This window comes from Talpa occidentalis, unplaced genomic scaffold, assembly GCF_014898055.3.
Source record: "Talpa occidentalis isolate TD23 unplaced genomic scaffold, MPIMG_talOcc4v2.1 talOcc4.11, whole genome shotgun sequence".
Classification (NCBI taxonomy): domain Eukaryota; kingdom Metazoa; phylum Chordata; class Mammalia; order Eulipotyphla; family Talpidae; genus Talpa; species Talpa occidentalis.
Genome location: NW_023601104.1, coordinates 4,756,146 through 4,778,043, shown reverse-complemented (window position 1 = coordinate 4,778,043; position 21,898 = coordinate 4,756,146). Strand labels below are relative to the sequence as shown.

Genomic DNA, 21,898 nt, shown 5'->3' with positions numbered 1-21,898 from the left:
ACAAAAACTGAGGGATTTTGCTAATGATATACATATCTTACAAGAAAAATTGAAGGTGACGCTCCTATACAAATTGAAAAAAAGAAAGTCCACAAAAAATTGAACAAGGAAATAAAATCATAATGCTGAAGACAAAATGACAGCAGCAAGTCCTTACACAACAATAATCACTTTTAATGTAAACTCACCAATCAAAAGGTACAGAGTGGTGGGATCAATTATGAAAGCAAACCCAACTACATGCTGCATATAATACACTCATTTAAGTATAAAAGCAAACATAAAATTAAAGTGAAGGGATAGAAACTGGTAATCTGTCAATCAAAAATTAAGATGGCAGGAATTGCTATACTCATATCGGATAAAATAGGCTTCTAGTCATAAAAAAAGATGACAAGAGACAAAGATGGGCGTTCAGTAAAGATCAAGGGACTAATAAAACAGGAAGGCATAAAAATTACAGTATATATATGCTTCTGACACAGCTGCACCAAAGTAAGCAAATATTAATTGCCCTAAAGAAAGACATTCTGGAATCTGATTTTAACTAGGACATTAACATCCTAGTCATAGGAATGGACACATTATCCAGACAGAACATCATCAAGGAAACAATGCCCTTAAAGGACAAATTAGGCAATATGGATGTAATAGGTATTTATAAAAAATTTCACCACAAAACACCAGAATACACATTCTTTTCAAGTGCTCAGGAATATTCCCAAGGATAGTCCACATGAGGGTCCTCCAAACATGTCAATAAATTTAAGGAGACTGAAATCATATTGAGCATCTTTTTAGGTCATAATGACATGAAACTAGAAATCAATTGAAAGAAGAAGAGGAAAACCACACATTTGTGAAGAATAGGCAAAATGCTACTGAAAAAAATACTAGGTAAATGAGGAAACCAAAGTTAAAATAAAAATAAAAAAAATACCTGGAGATAAATGAAACTGAAGACCTGAGAGAAACTTTGGGATGAAGCAAAAATAATACTAAGAGGGAAGTTTATAGCAATAAAGATCTACCTCAGGAAAAGGAAGAATCACAAGTAAAAAAAATTAAGTTTGCACCTAAAGGAACTAGAAAAAGAAGAAAAAGTAAAAGTAGAAGTCAGCAGACAGAAGGGAATAATAAAAATTAGAGGATAAATTAACAAACCAGAGATAAAAAGACAAGCTAAAAGACCAATGAAACCAAGAGTTGGTTCTTTGAAAAGATTAATAGAAAAACCTTTGCCCAGAATCAGAAGAGATATTACTGTTTCTGTGTCATTTGGCTAAATACCTAGGAGTGGAATTCCTGGATCATATGGAAGCTCTATGTTTAATAGTTCAGGAAATCTCCACACAGCTCTCCATAGTGGTTGGACTAGTTTGCACTCCCACCAACAGTTTTTCTCCACAACCTCACCAACATTTGTTGTTGCTAGTTTTTTTTAATATGTGCCATTCTCACTGGTGTGAGATGGTATCTCATTGTAGTTTTGATTTGCACTTCCCTGATTACAAGTGATGTTGAACATTTTTTCATATGCCTGTTGGCCATTTGCATTACACAGAAACAGTAATTCCAAAGGGCACCTGCACCCCTATGTTTATAGCAGCACTATTTACAATAGCTAAGCTATGGAAGCAACCCAAATGCCCAAAAATAGATGACTGGATCAAGAAGATGTGGTACATATACACAATGGAATATTACTTAGCAATCAAAAAAGATAAACACATGCAGTTTGCAGCAACATGGATGGAGCTAGAAGGGATCATGATCAGCAAAATAAGTCAGAAAGAAAAAGAAAAATACTGGATGGTCTCACTCATAGCAGGAATTTAGAAAACCTAAATAAGAGACCAGGAAAAAGACTAATCAATACAAAGTAAAAATCAAAATCAACAAGCAACTATAAACCAGAGACACACTATGTGGGGGGGGAGGGGCAGGGAAAGGAAGGACTAGAGTTAAAATAAGGGGGGAGGTGCAATTGTATGGAGAATATAACCAAAACGAAAATGCATACATTGTGCAAAGATGAAAAAAGATGTAAGAATTATATAAAATAAAATATTTAAATAAAAAAAAGTAACTTGAAGAGTTGATTTTAATATTACATCAGTAACCCATTTATTCTTCTATGGGTTGTGCTATCTTCTCATGTTAAGAAATTGGTGCTTCTTCCAATGTCACAAAGGTATTAATACATCTTACTCTAGAAGTTTTGTAATGTTTAAAAAAAAAAAAGAATCAAAAGAGATAAAATGCGAGTAAAATCAGAAATGTAAAAGAAGCTATAAGAAATACTACATAAATACAGAGAATCATGAAACAATATTATGAGCAATTATTTGGCACAAATTGGATAATCTAGAAGAAAGGAACAAACAACATTCCAAGATTGAATCTGGAAGAAATAGAAAACCTGAACAGAACCATCATGACAAAAATCAAGAATCAGATGGCTTCACTAGTGAATTCCACTAATTATTATAAGAAGAGTAACTATCCTTTTCAAACCCTTCTATAAAACTGAAAAGGAGGGAAAACTTTCAAATACATTCTATGAAATCAACATTACCCTATTTCAAACCCAGACAAGAACATCACCCAAGAAAAACAGACTAATATCTCTTATGAACACAAATGCAAAAATGTTCAACAAAATACTAGCAAATAGAATTCTACAATACATTGAAAGAATCATATACCATGACCAAATAGAATTTATTACAGGGATATAAGGGTGGTTCAAACATATATAATCAATGAATGTGATACACCACCACATCAAAAAAAGGACAAATATTATGATAATCTCAATAGATGTAGAAAAAGCTTTTGACAAGATTTAACATCCTTTTATGACTAAAAAAAAACACTCAATAAAATGTGTATTTTATTCAACATATTAAAGGTCAATTATGTCAAATACAGAATCAACATCATACTCAATGGCAAAACCTGAAAGCTTTTGCTCTAAGATCAGAAACAAGACAAGAATGTCCAAAATCATCATATCAATAAAGTGCTGGAAGTCCTGGCAAAAAAACAAAAACAAAAAAACAAAACAAAAACAGCTAGACAAGAAAAGGGTATAAAAAGTATCCAAATTGGAAGAAAGTAGTATATCACTATTTGCAGATACATGAATATACATAGAAAACCGCAAAGACTACACAAAAACTACTAGATATAATTAATGGCGTAAAGTGGCAGGCTACAAAATTAATATACAAAAATCTGTTGTATTTCTAATAGGCAAATAATGAACTAGCATAAAAAAATTGGGAAAACAATACTACTTATAATCACATAAAAAATTAAATACCTTGGGATAAATTTAACCACAATGAAAGACCTATACCTTGAAAATTACAAGGCATTGTTGAAAGAAACAGAAGAAGACACAGAGAGGGAAAGGTATTTGTGCTCAAAGTGAAAGAATCATTTAATGATCATTAAGCATCCTTAAAATGGCTGTATTATCTGCTGTCACACAGAGATTAAATGCGATCCTTATTAGAATCCCAATGGCATTCTTTATAGAAATAGAGCAAAAAATAATGAATTCATTCAGACATATAAAAGATCCAGAAAAGTAAAAACACTCCTGAGAAAAAAAGAACAAAAATAGAGGTATTTTGCTTGCTGACTTCAAACTGTATTACAAGTTGATAGTAATTAAAATAACTTGATATTAGAATAAAAACACACAGAAAAATTGATAGACAGAATTGAGAACCCAGAAATAACCCACATATATACATAACTAATTTACAACAAAGAAGCCAGGAACTTATGATGGAGAAAGAAAAGTCTCTTCAATAAATGGTGTTGGAAAAATTGGACAGCTTCAGGCAAAGGAATCAAACTAGACCACTGTCTAACACCATACACACAAATTAACTCAAAAATAAATTAAAGACTTGGATGTAAGACCTGAAACCATAGAAGAAAACAGGCCATATTCTCCTTGAAATCAGCTTTAGTGGTGTGTTTGGAGAGTCAGCTTCCACAGCAAATGAAACAAAAGCCAAACACAGCAAAATAAAAATGAATCAAAATGAAGACATTCTACTATAAATGAGAACATATTTGCACATTATACATCTGACAAGGAGATAATATCCAAACAATAAAAAGGATTCATAAAACAAAAAATAAAAAACAAACCCTATTAAAAAAAAAAACTGGGCAGAAGATCTGAAAAGACATTTTTCCAAAGAAGAGACAAGATGGCTAACAGGCACATAAAAAGATATTCATCATTTATTATGAAGGAAATAGAAATCAAAACCACAATCAGACCTGGGAAAATGGTTATTCCCCAGAAGACAAGAAATAGCAAGTGTTGGAGAGGATGCAGAGAGAAGAGAGCTCTTATACACGTTGGAAATGTAAATCGGTAGCCATTATGTAAAGCATAATTTTTTAGTGTTATGCAAACAATTAAAAAACAGAAAGTTCATATTCAGTTTTTGAGCATTTATTCAAAAAATTTAAAAAAAGAATTCAAGGCGATATATGCATTCAAGGAGATATATGCAGTATTATTTAAATAGCCAACAACTGGAAACAACCTAAATGATCGTGTACTGATAAACAGATGAAGAAGATGTGGAATACTATTCAGCTATAAAAATTATGAAATCCTGCCATTTGGAATAACATGGATGGACTTAGAGATATTATGCTGAGTGAAATAAACCAGATGGAGAAAGGTAAACATATAATTTTACCCATAGGTGGCAAGTAGAGAAAAGAAACAGATGAATCAAAAAAAAATAGTAACAGACTTTTGGACTGTAAGACCAATTGGTGGTTGCCAGAAGGGTAGGGTAGTCGAAGAACAGAACTGAACTTTTTATAGGTGAACATAATGTAGCATAAATGCATGTTGGTTTTCAATGATGCACCCCTGAAACTTGTATGATGTTGTATGGCAATGTTACTACAGTACAAAAATTTTTTAAAAAAGTATATTTAAAAATATATACTTAAGGGCCTCCCCGGTGGCGCAGCGGTTGAGCGCTGGGTTGCGAAGCTGCCCGTGGCCTCTGCGGCGCCAGTTCGATCCCCAGCTGCTCTCCGCCACCGGAGGAGGGTCCCACATGGCACGCAGACCTCTCCTGCCGCCCGCTGCTCCCCTCAGCAGTGTACTTCGGTCCTTCTGCCTGCTCTGCTCCCCGCTCTGGCTCTGGTGAATTCTCTCACCCTCCCGCACTTCTGACTGTACCCAGTGTATGTATAAACAAACAAACAAATAAATAAATAAATAAAAACATGCCTCTATAAAAAAAAATTAAAAAAAAAATATATATATATACTTAAAATACTTAAAATTTGAAAAAATACAAAAGGGAAAGAATAAGCGAGCTATTATAAATGTGAATATGTGGAGTAGACCCACAAAGCTCCCTTTAACAGATGGAGTTGAACAATTCAAGAAGAGGCCTCAGTTCTACATCAAAAGAGAGATGAACTAAAAAAAGACAAATGAAGCTATATTTTTGTTTAAAGGTTAAAGGCTATGTGTATCCCTTTTCTATGATTTCTGATTTGGGTTCATGTTTTTCCATTGACCAGCCACACTGGATAAGAGTTCTACTCTATAAAGATTACTTCTAGATGGTATCAATGCAAGGAACTTTGAGGCATGGATTAATTTAAGAACAGATCCTTGAGAACCATTTAGAAAAAGAACACCTGAGATCCAAATCTGATATAATTTTATAGTTTACTTTTATGTCCTGCAAATTAGTAGAATTCTAGGGATTTTTTTAGCCGTTCTAGTAAACTAACTCTTGGGAAACACCCAATAACACTAAAAACCGTAGAACGTGGGCCTCCCCGATGGTGCAGCGGTTGAGCACTGGGCTGCAAAGCTGCCCGCAGCCTCTGCAGCGCCAGTTTGATCCCCAGCCACAGGGTGAGGGTTCAACATGGTGCACAGACCTCTCCTGCTGCCCGCTGCTCCCCTCAGCAGTGTATTTCATCAGTCTGCCTGCTCTGTTCTCCCTTCTGGCTCTGGTGAATTCTCTCTCCCTCCCGTGCTTCTGACTGTACCCAGTGCTTGTATAAATAAATAAATAAATCTTAAAAAAATAAATTAAAAAAAAAAGAACTGTAGAATGCACTGGGGTGCCACAGTAATAAGAAGAGCCAACGCAGAAGTGGGATGTACTTTCAAGATCATCTCACCTTCCCAAAGGTACCTATCATGCTACCTACCATAGAACAGTCTGACCATCCGAAGTGGGCGAGGAATCCACTGCTTTTCAAGGCTATTAGTTCTCCCTTGGACAACTTTAAAATTAGTCTCCCTAAAACTTCCACCTATTTATGCTCCTTTGACATCTTTGCCCATAAAAAGTAATCTAATTTTCCTCTAGTAGCAAGGTCAGCAATGAGCTGAAGCAGAGTCTTCTACCATTTTTTGTTTGCCCATTCATTCACCTACCCAACAGATATTGATTGAACAACTGTGTATTCTGACTGCCAGAGCAAATATAAAAAAGGCAAATAATGAAAAGGCCATATTAGGTTTCATGGAGCAGGGATGGAGGTGAGAGGGGAGAGTGAAAAATTACAAATAAATGAAAAGTGACGGCAATACCAAAATTAGAGAGTGTAATAGACAATGATCGTCCAAACTGGTGGCAGGAGTCTGGGTACTCAGAGATGACCCAAGACATGGAAAAATCTAGAAGAAAGACATTCCAAGCAGAGTGTTCACGCTGCTTCAAAGGTCCTAAGGCAGGAATAAGCTCCTTGGGTTGGAACACAAGAAGGCCCATGAGCTAGAGTTTAATGTGTAGGAGGGAGGAGATGGTTGCGATGAGTTAGGAAAGGTAGAAATGGTCAAATAATGTAGATGCTTATAAGGTGTGGCTACAGGTTTTGAGGTTGAATTTGTTTTTTTTTTTTTTTAATTTTTTTTTTTTTATAGAGGCATGTTATTTATTTATTTGTTTGTTTGTTTGTTTTGTTCACACATGCGCTGGGTACAGTCAGAAGCGCGGGAGGGTGAGAGAATTCACCAGAGCCAGAGCGGGGAGCAGAGCAGGCAGAGTGACGAAGTACACTGCTGAGGGGAGCAGCGGGCGGCAGGAGAGGTCTGCACGCCATGTGGGACCCTCCTCAGGTGGCTGGGGAGCAGCCGGGGATCGAACTGGCGCCGCAGAGGTCGCAGGCAGCTTCGCAACCCAGCGCTCAACCGCTGCGCCACCGGGGAAGCCCTTGAGGTTGAATTTGATTCCAAGAGTAATGAATATACAGCAGCAAAGTGTTGTGGCCTATCTGGAATAAAGGGAGGGCAAGAATGGAGGTAGGGAAACTATCAGAAATCTATTGAGAGAGGAGAGGGTGATTTTCATGTAAATGTGGACAGCAGTTATCTGCTTTGAGACAGGTTGTAAAGGGAGTGTCAGCAGGACTTGGTGATGGGCTGGATAACAGATGTGAGTGTCTAAAGGGAATAAATAATAAGTATTAAACATTTTGCTGATAGTTTGCAAAGTATTTCCTTCATGGAATCCTGATTAATTCTCTCAAAGGATCCTTGAGGCATGTAGTGATTCCTCCTTTCTATACAAGGATTCTGAGATGTGGAGGGATGAGATGACCAAGCCAACAGCAGGGATGTGGCTTGTAAAGCAAGGATTTGAATTCAGGACTAACTCAGATTATTCCAAGAGAACAGCATTTATTTCAGTATTCCATGTTTCTTGTAAAGGAAAACAAGACAAATTCCACAAGATCTGTTGATTTGTAAATAAAGGGGTAGGAAATTAAGAGGAGGAAACTAGAGCAGCATAACTCATCCTTCCCACCTAGAGATGTCACAATCGTGGCTTCAAAGGAAAACACAAACTTCTTCCATTAATTAAATAGATGAATCAGGTTTCAGTTTCCGTATCCTCTCTCCTTTCTGTATAACTTGTCTTTGAAGGCATTCCATTTGGGAAATATGTGACCTTTACCCACCATGCTGCCCTTAATTGAATGCTTTGCATCAAAAGTCACCATGCTGATCAACATTTTACACCCACTGGCTTTCTGAAATACTTACCCCCAGTTCCTTATGTCTGTTTTGTTGAAATCATTTTACAAAAATAAATCATATCAAAGTTTTTATTTTATTATTTCTAAAATGTTGCTTGCAAAACTAAATATTTTTAACACCATGGTAACACGGTCAGGACTCTGGCTAATGTATCCAATATCGTACCAGAGTTCAGACTCAGCTAACTACTGCTGCCGACAAATGGGCTGCAAAGGGGGAATGGGCTAATGAATTAGGCACGGTCAATAATCATTCAAGTCATATCTTCTGGAATTTCCTAAGAGGTGATAAATTAGCCAGACTTGTCTTAAGGCTCAATTACACACCCCCCTCCTCATTTTTAGAACACATCAACATGCATTGAGTAGACTACACCCTGCATGGCTTCTGAATGTGTTTAAATAACACCTCCTATGCTTTTCTACATACTTGCTCATCCATCTGCTCATCTGACTCTTCCAGTGTCCCTTGGAGAGGGGCAGGGAAGAGAAAGAAATCCAGTTCCATTTTTCCAGCTGAAGCTCACAGAGGCTAAGGGGTTTTGAGAGATACATGGCTTATATGGTCCCAGACGGATACTACTCCCAACATACCAGCCTTTGCAACTGAAATTGAACTAAAGCACCACTTAAACTTTTGTGTTTTATTTTTTTTGCTTTTATCAAAGTAATACAGCCATGGAGCTAAAAGAATGAATGCACTTTATGCTCTCTGTGAGTAGCAGTTTCCAACCTCCATTCTGCTTTCACTCAAGTCTTCCTAATTTTCTCTGGTTATTTCTGCACTCAATTGTATATCTCTAATGAGCTTCTATCTGTACTTTTCAACTTTTTATTATGTAATATAAGTGATGTAATCAGGGAAATGCAAATCAAAACTACCATGAGATACCAGTGAGAATGGCACATATTAAAAAAACTAGCAACAACAAATGTCGGCGAGGATGTGGAGAAAAAGGAACTCTCCTGATTGCTGGTGGGAGTACAAACTGGTCCAACCACTACGGAGAGCTGTGTGGAGATTTCTGGACCTACTAAACATAGAGCTTCCATATGATCCAGCAATTCCACTCCTAGGTATTTACCCAAAGGACACAGAAATATCAATTTCAAAGAGCACCTGCACCCCTATGTTTATAGCAGCACTGTTTACAATAGCTAAGCTTTGGAAACAACCCAAATGCCCAAAAATAGATGACTGGATCAAGAGGATGTGGTCCATATAAACCATGGAATATTACTCAGCATTCAAAAAAGATAAACTCATGCAGTTTTCAGCAACATGGATGGTGCTGGAAGGGATCATGCGCAGCGAAATAAGTCAGAAAGAAAAAGAAAAATACTGGATGGTCTCACTCATAGCAGGAATTTAGAAAACTTAAATAAGGGAGCAGGAAAAAGACTAATTAATACAAAGTAAAAATCAAAATCAACAAGCAACTATAAACCAGAGACACCTCACGGAGGGCGGGGAATGGAAGGGGAGAGGAAGGACTAGGGTCAAAATAAGGGGGGTGGGAATTGTATGGGGAATATAACCAAAATGAAAATGCATACATTGTGCAAAAATGAAAAATGATGTAAGAATTATATAAAATAAAACATTAATTTAAAAAAAGGAAAAAAAAACTTTTTATGTAATATAAGTGATATAGCTATAGCTCCCTTCGGTGCCCCAACACCTGCTATACATGGTGTCCCCTTTTACCCCATTCACACCCGTCCTTCTAATAGAGCACTACTGTGACTTGTTTAGACTGGTATTCAGTGTTGACAGCATTAGGATTTTTTTTTAAAGATTTATTTATTTATTTATTTATTTATTTATGCATGCATGCATGCGTACGAGAACTGGGGTACAGGCCAGAGGCGTGGGGGGGTGAGAGGATTCACCAGAGACAGATTGGGAAGCAGAACAGGCAGACTGAGTGAAACACACTGCTGAGGGGAGCAGCAGGCGAGACAGGAGAGGTCTGCCGCGCCATGTGGGTAGCTCCCTGGCTGGGGATCGAACTTGTGCTTCAGTGGCTGCAGATAGCTTCATAGGTTGCATCTTAATCCCTTGTACCACCAGGGAGGCCCGACATCATTATGATTTTGTAAAACCAACCCCCAGTGAATCTTTGCAAATTCTGATTGATTTACCTTTCCTATGCACTAGTCCCAATATCCCTGTACCCTCATAATGATTTTTTTCCCCTAATATGCTGTATATTCTATGTCATTAACACTAAACCTCTTGTCAATACACTCAGTTACATCAGACACACTAACTGGATAGTCCTTAAGAATCTTCTCCTGATATTTTAGCCTTATCTAATCTGGAATGCTTGCTCACTATGCCTGGCAGCCATCCTGGATTCTCTATCTATCCTGGAGTAGTCCTTAAATCCTCTTCCCCTATGGATTTTTTTAATTTCCTGTCACCTTTGTCTTTCTACTTCACACTAAAGCACATTTTCTAGACGCATTCTGAAGACAGTTGAACGGACCATTAACTTTTTTGAAAACTTTCTTGCTTGAAATGTCTTTATTTTGCTCTCATAATGTGGTGAATGTAAGATTCTGAATTAGGAAAATTTTTTCCTTCCAACTTCTAATTCATTTCTAGCTTCTAGTGCTACTGTTGAAAAGTCTGAAGCCATATTGCTTCCTGATTCTCTGTAATTTATTTGTATATCACACTGCCCCACCCTTTCCTCCTAAAGTGCACACAATTGTTTTTTTTGTCCTGAATATTCTAAAATATTCTAACAATGATAGAGATCTATTTTGTTCCATGTGCTGCAATCTCCTTAGGCCTCGTGAAATTAGAAACTTGTGTCTATCATTTTTGGAAATGTTCTTGAATGGTTTCATTGATTTATTGATCAATAAGTAGTAATGTTTCCTTATATATGAATATGTATGAATTTGTGGTGCGCATGAATCTTGTGGTAAAAATTGGATTCCTTCATACCTTTCTCCCCTCCTGGATTATTCAGCTTTCTCATTTGCCATATTTACCACATGTCCACCTACTTTTCGAGCTTCAGAAATTTTGTGATGGTTGTTTTCACTCTCACATCTGTGCTCCTGAGTTTATGCCTTTTAAAAGAACTCTGTTATTGTTTAAGTAATTATCAAGAGCAACTGAAGTCCATGAGTATTCAATCCTACATGAATGTTCAACTTACCATCTTTTCTCAGAAGTCTTCCAAAAATTTTCCTAAGTCTTTCACCCCCTTAGTAAGAGTCACACTGCTCATGGATCATGCTCAAGTGAGTAATTAAAGAAAATATTCACTTTCACAATATAAGGTCTGGCTTTTCTCTTTTTGTTTTCACAATGAGATCTAGCATTTCTCTTTCGCTCTCTTTCAGGAAACACTTATCCTATCATGGAAAGAAAGCCACTTGATAATGCTAGGCAGTAGAAGTCATTTATGCTACAGAGTCAGGACAGGTCCCAAGCACAGGAGCAAAAGTCTGCTCTGCTGTGACTTGACAGGACTTATAAGGTTTCTTCACATCTATGTGAGAATCCCATTGAGTGTTATTTCCACAAATGGTAGAGATAACAAAAATCAAAAGCATACAGGGTGCTTATGAATGAGCTTTCAGTATTGTGCTATTTGTCTGGCTAGTCATGTCAGACTAGTTTGCTTATCTCCTGGGTCAAAGCATTAGGCTAGGTAACTGTAAGAGGGAGACAGGGAGAGAGAAAGCAAGAGACTGACAGAGAAGAAATAAGAAGATAGCAATTACAATGGGTAGATGAGTTGAGTGGTCATAGGCAGAGACAAGAAGTCTCAATTCAGTCTAATGAATATCTGTAGTTTCTTTAAGAAAATGAAGTAGAGCTGGAAGGGATTATGTTAGCTGCAATAAGTCAGAAGAAGAATGATAAATAGGGGTGGTCTCACTTATATATGGAATATAGAGAAACCAAACAAAAGGTCAAGAAAAAGTCAAAACTAGCAAGCTGACTATAAATCTGAGACATACAATACAGCAAATGAGGGTATGGGGAGGGGGGTGGGGAACCAGGGGAAAGAAGAGCAAAGAGAAATATGGTGATGGTTTATGGGTGCTATGGTGGTGGGAGAACTATGGGAACTAAAACAATGTAAGAAAAAAATTAATAAATAAAAAGAAATGTATCTATGTATGGTGACAGATGTTAACTAGACCTCATGTAGTGAGCAGTTTGTAATATATACAAATACTGTATCATTGATGTTGTGCATATGAAACATACAATGTTATATGTCATTTGTACTTTGATAAAAATGTATTTTTTTAAAGAAAAAATAAAGAAGATGAAGTGGAAATCTTAGTTGGGCTTATTTTTCAAGCTTGATCATTTTAGATTGTATGGTTAGTGCTTCAGGAGTGCACCTGCAGGCTATAAAACAATAAAATGTGGGATAGTGGAAAGAATATAAACTGTGCAATCAGATAATCTTGTTTCCAGTTCCAGCTTTGTCATTATTAGCAAAGTTATTTCAAATTCCTTACTGTTCAAGAGTTGGTAATACTTATTTTGAACTATTTTTAAGAAGCAGAAATGACGTAAGCAAATTTTCTGGGACTTAGTAAGTACCCATCAATGGTAACTACTAGCAATAGTGATGGTGGGAAAGGATGCATACCACACCCTTGAACATATTAACTGTACCTGGGTTCACTGTCCACTCTTGCAGGGAAGAGGATTTTATCACTGAGCTTGGTTAGAATTGTCAGCATATAACAACAATAAAAAGTGAACCAACTTTTAGTTGGTTTGATTATTGCCTTAAATTCTCTACAGACATGTCAGATAAAAGACAGGACACCACGTTAAATTTGAATCCATGTGTCTTGTGTGATATTGAGATACGTTTATGCCCCCAAAAATTCTTGTTTATCTGAAATTCAAATTTAACTAGGCCTCCTGTGTTTTATTTACTAAATCCAGCAACCCTAAAGGTACCCCTAAATTTCATGCACTGGGGGGTGAGCAGAAAGGTCCATTGTAGCCCCTTACCCCTACTGCTGAGTAGACCCAGATTGTGTCTTTTGCAAATTCAAGGAATAGTCATTACAGACCTTCTTTACATCATATCTTTGCTTGCTAATATAACATCAATAGGCAATCACTTTTCTTGCAATCTATGTTAGGCTCAATAATACTGACTGATTTAGTCAACCAAAGGCCATACTTTCATCTAAGTGGTATACGGATACATTGATTCCTGAGCCAGCAAGAGCCAACAAGGCTGTCAGAAAGCCAGGCTCAAAGAGGACGGCGGAGAGGCAAACTTGTATTAAGGAACAGGGCAGTGCAGCAGGGAGAGAATCCTTTTTCTCTCCCCCATGATAAATATTTGAATCCATTAGATTAATTATTAGCATTCTTAGTTGCAGAGGTAGGAAGAGGGAAGGACACCACTCATAATCCCAAAACAAAACTGAAAATAACAGAAGCGATCAAGGGCAAGATGAAGTCCAAGTTCCAAGTAGCCCTCCAGCCATCCTTCTATCACTGGGTCACCAACTCTCCTGCAGGGAGCTCCCCTTCCTGAAGTCATCAAAGCTCAGCCTCAAATCCCTCCTCAGATGTCTCTCCTTCAGCACCTCACTAACAATATCTCATCAATATATTTTCCCCAGACACAATTGGTTCATTAAATTAAATAAGCTGAATAGCAAAGGTGGGGGTTGTTTCTGCTTTGCACGAGAAACAATAGGTAGACTATTGCTCACTATGCAGTTTCAAACAGAAAGGGATTGATTCCAACATGTAAATGGTATAGCTGACTCATGGTGGTTAATGGTAAAATAATATATCGACAGTTTAAAAACTATGGCTAGTCATCAACCTCACTAATCTACCTAGTTATAATTGAAAATTGACTATAACTTAGGGTTTTTGACCTAGATTGAACAGGAAACATTTCATATGCATATCCGAATAGTTAAACTGTTGCCACACCAATCTCTGCACAGAGCCATGGAAATGATCATGTACAAAATGTTCTCATTTCCTGTTTTTATATATACACACTCTTTATTTAATTTCTGCTCTTTTGCTGGATTATATTGATATTGGCGATATGCGTCTTGATAACATGAGTGTTAATTTGGGGGGGGGGGCTTGAACTAATTGAAGGAATTCAGTCTGCTCTCTTCATCTGGTAGACAGTTGATGGTAGTTTAGAAAATCTATTAAAACCTTGAAAAGCAAACAACAACCCTCTCATGAATTGTTACTTTTATGTGTATGTAAACTTTTATTCCACTGTAATTCAGGTATTGATGTAGATGGGCAGGTACTAATGTTGTATGAAACAGAAGTTCCTCTGGACGGTTCTGGGTTAATTACTGACACCTTTAAGAGAAGGCCAATGGATTGAAAAAGGGTGACGATGAGACAGATGTACTTCAGTGTGAAGTTAGTACGGAGATGTGACTACTATTCACCTTTAAAAGGAACACTGGCCACAAAAATCTGCAAAGAGCTGATGAGACTCAACAACAACAAAGAAAATAATCCTGTCAAAAAATGGGCAGAAGAGCTAAAAAGAAACTTTGAAGAGGAAATGCAAATGGCCAACAGGCATATGAAAATATGTGCAACATCACTTGTAATCAGGGAAATGCAAATCAAAACTACCATGAGATACCCTCTTACACCAGTGAGAATGGCACATATTAAAAAAACTAGCTACAACAAATGTCGGCGAGGATGTGGGGAAAAAGGAACTCTCCTGCACTGCTGGTGGGAGTGCAAACTGGTCCAACCACTATGGAGAGCTGTGTGGAGATTTCTGGACCTACTAAACATAGAGCTTCCATATGATCCAGCAATTCCACTCCTAGGTATTTACCCAAAGGACACAGAAACATCAATTCCAAAGAACACCTGCACCCCTATGTTTATAGCAGCACTGTTTACAATAGCTAAGCTTTGGAAACAACCCAAATGCCCAAAAATCGATGACTGGATCAAGAAGATGTGGTACATATACACCATGGAATATTACTCAGCATTCAAAAAAGATAAACACGTGCAATTTGCAGCAACATGGATGGCACTGGAAGGGATCATGCTCAGTGAAATAAGCCAGAAAGAAAAAGAAAAATACCGGATGGTCTCACTCAAAGCAGGAATCTAGAAAACTTAAATAAGGGACTAGGAAAATGAATAACTACAAGAAAGTGAAAATCAAAATCAACAAACAACTATGAACCAGAGACACTCTATGGAGGGTGGGGGGCGGGGAGGGGAGGGATTGGGGTCAAAATAAGGGGGTTGCAATTGTATGGGGAATATAAAAATAAAATTTATAAAAATAAATAAATAAATAAAAGGAACACTGGGGGGGAGGGGCAGGGAGAGGAAGGACTAGCGTCAAAATAAGGGGGGGGGGTGCAATTGTATGGGAAATATAACCAAAATGAAAATGCATACATTGTGCAAAAATGAAAAATGATGTAAGAATTATATAAAATAAAATATTTTTTTTTAAATCACAAAAAATAAATAAAAGGAATATTTATTGGATGCCTAAACTATGCATTTCATACAGCTTTTCAGTGAGAGAAAGCTTAAAAAGAGCTCACATTTTAGGATAAACATTTATAGAGTAATGACAGATATCAAAGACATCAACAGGGACTCTTGCCCTTCTAAAACTGTGTAAGTGCACTCCCAAATATTTTATGACATAGTCTTAAATATGAAGAGAATGGGACATCATCAGAGCTATTTACACACACATACACACACACTGTCAGCTGAGATTTTCAAACAAGCCTGACTGTCTCACATTGAGGATTAACCACAAATTACACTGTGTAATAACAAGGTTAATGATGCATCATTTTCAAGGCAAGATTTTATATACAGCTAGTTGATTAAATAGCCTGCCCTTAATAATTGGGGATACTAGCTAATGAGGGCAATTTATTTTTATTCTTAAACCTTTCAGAATACGCTGACTTCACAACACCTATCTCAAGAGTTCCAGTCTCATTTTCCAACACAAAGATTCATCTAGCTTTTCTGCTTTCACAGGCAGAATGAGTTCTTCATAACAAAACATGATCACAGGCTCGTGTCAAACAAACATGGATTTGGGGGCAGTGATACACTAATTCTGAGCAACACTAATGTTAGTCATTTTGGCTTTCAGGCATCAAGACATCTGAGAGGATTTGAGCCACTCTCTTGTTTACATGGATAACAAACTCGGTGAGGATAGTGTAGCCAGGGAGCCTTAGGGGCAGTATCAAAGGGCAGAGGCCATAATTGCTCATCGCCACTCCTCCTATTAAGGTCACCCAGTAAAGACAATGTAACCGACAACTGTGTTATTTATATGAAAACTTTTGAGAGTATTATCAACATCCCTTCTTTACAGAATGCACATTCTGCAATGTATTACTAAATATTCAGTGAAAGAGAAAAATCGAATGCTTCATGTTTTATGTTTTAAGTTGGGAAGAGCTGCTTTAAAAGGGTTAAACCTTTGTTGTTTGCACTGCAGGGCTTCCCAGAGCCCTGTGCCCTGGTCCCTGTGATGTCACTGTAGCACAATTTTAGCTCTATCTGATGCTACATGTCTTCAGAGAGCATTGATTCACATTGCACACAATCCTGGTGAGGGCCACAATGTGGGAAATCCTGCATGTATGGCCTTGTGTGTATGAACTGGCATGATCAGGAGGACATGCTGCATGGTATGTCATCTTCCTATCACACTATTACAAATCACCACCACATAAGGGTGCTGAAAACAAACATGAATACGTTACCTTTCAGTTCTGTGTGACAGAAGTCAGACAAGGGGCTCAGTGGGTGGAAATCTAGAGGTGGACAAGGCTATTCCCCTCTGGAGGCACTACAGAGAATCTGCACCGCCCCCCCTAAGTCTTTCCCAGTTTTAGAGGTCTCTCATATCCCTTGGCTGATTGGTCACTTCTTCCATCTGCCAAGCCAGCAATGCTGCCTTATCCTGATGACTCTACTGAACTACTTCCACTGACTATAGACAAGGAAGGACCTCAGCTTTTAAAGATTCATTTTGAAGAATCATTTGATTGGTCCCACCTGGGTAGCGGTAGCCCAGAATAATCTCCCTGCCACAATGTGGGCAAAGTCCCTTCTTTCCATATAAGGTAACATAGTCACAGATCACAGGGATAGGGTTTGGACATCTTTGGGGGCTATTATTCTGTCTACCACACATAGGTTGGTAAGAAAACATACAGTTCTTGCCAGCAGACAATATTATCAGGGAAATCAAAATTATGGTCTGATTAAGAGGTACAGAACAGTAAATAAAATAAGGACTATGTTCTCTGGCACCAAAACACACAAGTCGAAGAGAGGGCCCAAGTGCTCTGGGAATTAGATTCTTCACAAACAGTGGCCCCTCAACACAGGACTGATTCTACAAATTATGCACTTTCCAATAAAATGCATGTTCTGCTAATGAGCTTTATCGAAACTTTCCTTATGAAGGGACGTGCATACAGGTAATAAAATGATTACTTTTCATGGTTATGTTACCTGACAGGTCTTGCTCTCATCAAGCCAGTAGAGAGAGGACATCTGATTTCAAAGGCTGAGTTCTTAGCCTTTATAGCCATTAGCTGTTAAATAACCCACATCTTCCTCCATGTCTCTCCTTGACCTCAGGGTCTACATATGTGGGTCTAAGACTGTGTGTGTGCAATCCTGCAGACTTATTCAAAGCTGTCATTTGTAACATTGTGAAGCTGTAGGCCTTGAAAACATCTCTTTTTGTTCTGCTCTCTGATCAGAGATGGAGACTTCTGGTCAGAGGCAGGATATGTCATGAATACCTGCCTTAAAGTCATATCTACTTTCAAAATGTGGCCAGGTTATCACCTGTGAGGCAATCTGGCAAATGAGTAGAGCACAATGAACCTTAGTCTCCCCATCTTAGAGACATTGCTAATAATATCTGCACATGGGGTCACTGAAAGGATTAAGAGACAATATATGTAAAGCACCTGATAGATAATAATCAAGTGGTAACTCACAATGGATACGACCAATTCCTTGCTATGTCTGCCTGCATAGAAACACTACTCAAAATTCTTGTCTCTATGAAAAATGCTTACTGACAACCTTTACTTATGTCAGTGGCATCTGAACAAGCAACAACTACTGTTTTATTCACATCCTATCGTTAAGGTGTGGTTCATGCTCTTCAAAACAGTTTTCTCCTAAAGGGCTGAGCCTGGCTGGAGAAGTAAATTCTGAGACTTCTTGAAATTTGCTAATCACATCTGGTTTAGCTTTAGACATTTTCTGGGGTTTTGCCAGCAGCCAGGACATTTTAATGGCTACAATAAACCTCAAAGCCTCATCAAATCTTTGCTGTATGTGTGAAAATTATGTCCTCTTCAATTAAACATTCAATCTAGGCTCACACCAAGGCCTTATGGAAAAGGAGGTGAAACCTGAATGGGGCCTGAGATGAAACGGACCGCCACGACCCTGGCCATCTTGCCAGATGGTATTTAGAAGAAAAAGAAATTCATTAGAGAACCAACAGTCTGTATTTTCTTTAAATATTTACTAGGTACCTTTCATGTGCTAAAAACACTGGCATCTCTAAAGATTAGCAGGGCATTTTTGTTTAAATATTCGATGTGTGTGGGGGAGTCATGGTTTCCTCATTCCCCTGTTTGGGGCTTCACATCTTTTGGTGAAGTCCAACACAACGGAGAAAAATAATTGAGGCACCTTTCAGCTTTCCTTCATAAGGCAACTCCTCCAGCTTCAGAACTCCTTGTATTACCTTAAAATGGGCTGTCAGCTGAGTACTGAGAGACCTGGAACAACATGTAGGATCTCCCCAGTGAAAATAAGTTGTATCAAAGTGGGGCATGGAAGGGGTGGGACCCCTGCCTATCCAATCTCTTCATCCCTTTGCTACTTATCACTGAACACACTGGAATGTCAAGGGGAGGAAGCTCAGCCAGGGTGCAGGCAGGAGAAGAGGGAAAATCTCGCACAGATCAGGTTTCTGCTCATAAGACTACAAGAGGAGGGTAGCCAAGGGGCTTCCAGGGGTGAGGAAGGTGTGGGCATTCAGGGAGGGCCTCGGAGTAAACCAACACGGGCCCTGTGTTACTGCTCATCTGCAGCCACCCTCAGTACTGGCCTGGGCCCCAATTCTACCGTCAGAGAGGGACAGAAAGAACTGCTACGTGATCGCTTACTCTGCTTTGTTACAGTAGGTGTCAAGCTCCTCATCTCGAAGATGAAACTGTCAGTGTTTTGGAGATGGGAAGGAACTAGCACAAGTTCATATATCATCTCCCTGAACGAAGTGTCTATCAGGTGGAATTTATACTCTCAACCACATCAACGGGAAAGAGAAACCCCACATGTTCCTTTTAAAATAATTTACAAGGTAAAAATATTCACTTGTAACCACTATGCTTATTTAAGCAAGGTTTATGCCCAAAGTAAGAATAAGTGGCTCTCCTTACCACCAGGGACACATCTTTCCCACTTGACTTTCATTTCCAAGTTGTTCTCTGTCTAAGACTTAGGTTTCTGAGCTCTGTTTCACAATAAACATTTTTAAAATGTTTATTTTATGTCTTAGTGTAAAAATATTCCTGGTTCAAGCTCTTCACTTCCTCAAGCTCTCCTTCTGGCACTGCAGCCTCCATTTCCACATTAACACGCTCCCTAAATCCTCCATGGAGCTCTTCAATTGGACTTATACAAGCTCTAAGGCAAGTATTTATATTCCTGGACAAGGAGATGTCTCCAAGTGAAAACACAAGACTCCAGAAATGCCAAAGGAAAATTCCAGTCCCAGAGAGGCATATTTTCACCTTTCAAAAAAGCCAAAAAGGGCTTTCAGCATTTTGTTTTGAATAATTAAAACTGTAAATTAAACTAAAATGTAAATTATAATATGGGGCTTGTCATTGTGATTAGCCCCTCCTGCGGATGCCAGCTACATAAGGATGTGTGTGTGTGTTTTCAAGTGATAAATTATATACATGGCAGCATAGTAAACGAGCTTAGACATTGCATGAATTCTAATCAGATAGACTTGATCAGAGCTCAGCACTTTTGCCTCGTACTGGTTGTGTGAGTACAACTTCTATAAGCTTAGTTCCTGCTTATTATGAGACCACTGTAAGCATTCATAAAGGGGTTGCTGTTATCATTCAAGTCATTATTATATGTTGGAAAATGTGTCTATAACAAGATGGGGCTATGAGAGGTAGATGGTAAATGCTTATAGAGAAGGCTGTGGAAGCCCAACAGGCTCAAAGCAGGATGGAGAGCTTCGTGAAGGCTGCGGTGTAGACTCCTACTGAACTCTACACCAATTCCATTCCATAAGCGAGACAGAAATAATCCCCTTAAATTAATTAAAAAAAAACAAAACACTTAGCTATCATCATAACAGAACAGTTCCTGTTACCTTCCAGTTGCCTCTTCAGTTTTCGCAAATCTTTTATGAGGTCTTCAAACTTGACTTGGGAGGCCAGAAAGAAATCCTGTGGTTCAGGCAGGGGGAAAACACTCTTTTCAGTTCCTGCCTCCTGAAAGACATGGTAAACAAAAGTACATTTTACTTCCCAACAGTCACTGTCAGTTGACTTTCCAAAGCAACTTGCATTGGATGCTCAAATAAGAATCACAGCAATGTTCCCCACTATTTCCAAATTTGGACTGTTTACTTTGAAGGGCTTTTGTGTCATTCACAGCGTCATTTTAGTCCTGGGCTAGGTTGTATTTTGCTTCATGAATCAAAGAGAAGATTGTCAGGTACGTCCTGATCCTGGACACTTCACTCCCTTGGAGGGAGGGTTGGAACACATGAAAGCACTTAAATCCAAAGTCCCTCTTTGTTTCGCCTGGTAGCAATTAGATAACTCATCTTAAGGGTATGTCAATAGGTGTGAACTGGAAGGTGCTGGATAAGAAGACATTACAGGGGAAGAAATAACCACTGCCCCGTATGCCTTAAAACACCTTAAACCACTTTCCTCTGAAGTTTAAGAGAGTGTGTGTATGTGTGCGTGCGTGTTTGTGTGTGTATATACACACAAAGAGATATCAAATTCTTCTTAAATTTGTAAAAATTTTCAAATATTGTTTAGCTCTTGCCTTATTTTAGGGACTATTTCCTGAGGGCATGGTTCGGCACAGTTTTTGACATCCTCCACAACTGTATCTAAGAGAGGATCTAAGCTGAGAAACATCTTGAGGGACAAAAACTTCAGGCACACTGAAAGCTAAGCTAAGTGTCCAATCTTTTTCAGTCTAGCTTGCTCACTCCCTGAGTTGTTTATTATAAGCTTTGTGTATTGCATATCTCAGGCAGTCTTCAGTGATCCCTCTCTCTGCACAGGCTACTTTGCCAGGTTGCCTTCACATTCCATCTTTCCTATTGCTATTAGGACTAATTCCAAACTCTAAAATTGCTTTACAAGGCACTTTATGATCTGGCCTCTGTCTATCTCTCCAGACTTTTTTCTACCTTTCCCCATCTCCAAGTTCTCCCCCGCCCGACCTGACTTTCATAAGATGATAATGCAATCTCTTGCCTCTAGGCTTTTGTCTACCTGATTGTCTCTTTCCAAATCTGCCCCAGTACTTCCTCAAACCTCCTTGTTCCTATACACCCCTCAACCCTCAAAACAGTATTTCCTTAAAGATTTCCTCTAACCTACAGGACTAGGGTATTTCCAAAAGCCCCATTATCACAGCACTTACCAATACAACATTTAAAATTGTCATGTTGGCATATACGTCTGCCCCACTGGACTATCAGTTGAAGGCAGAAACTGTGTTGTGTGC

General features: G+C 38.3%; 1 protein-coding gene across 7 annotated transcripts in view; it reads right to left on the bottom strand.

The window, feature by feature from the left end:
• FMN1 (formin 1) overlaps positions 1 to 21,898 on the bottom strand; it is a 405,806-nt gene that overhangs the window by 110,397 nt on the left and 273,511 nt on the right. For all 7 annotated transcript variants that reach the window (XM_054700225.1, XM_054700237.1, XM_054700246.1 and 4 more), the window contains one exon: positions 20,517 to 20,637. In XM_054700225.1, coding sequence (XP_054556200.1) covers positions 20,517 to 20,637 — 121 coding nt within the window. The remainder of the gene's footprint in view (positions 1 to 20,516; positions 20,638 to 21,898) is intronic.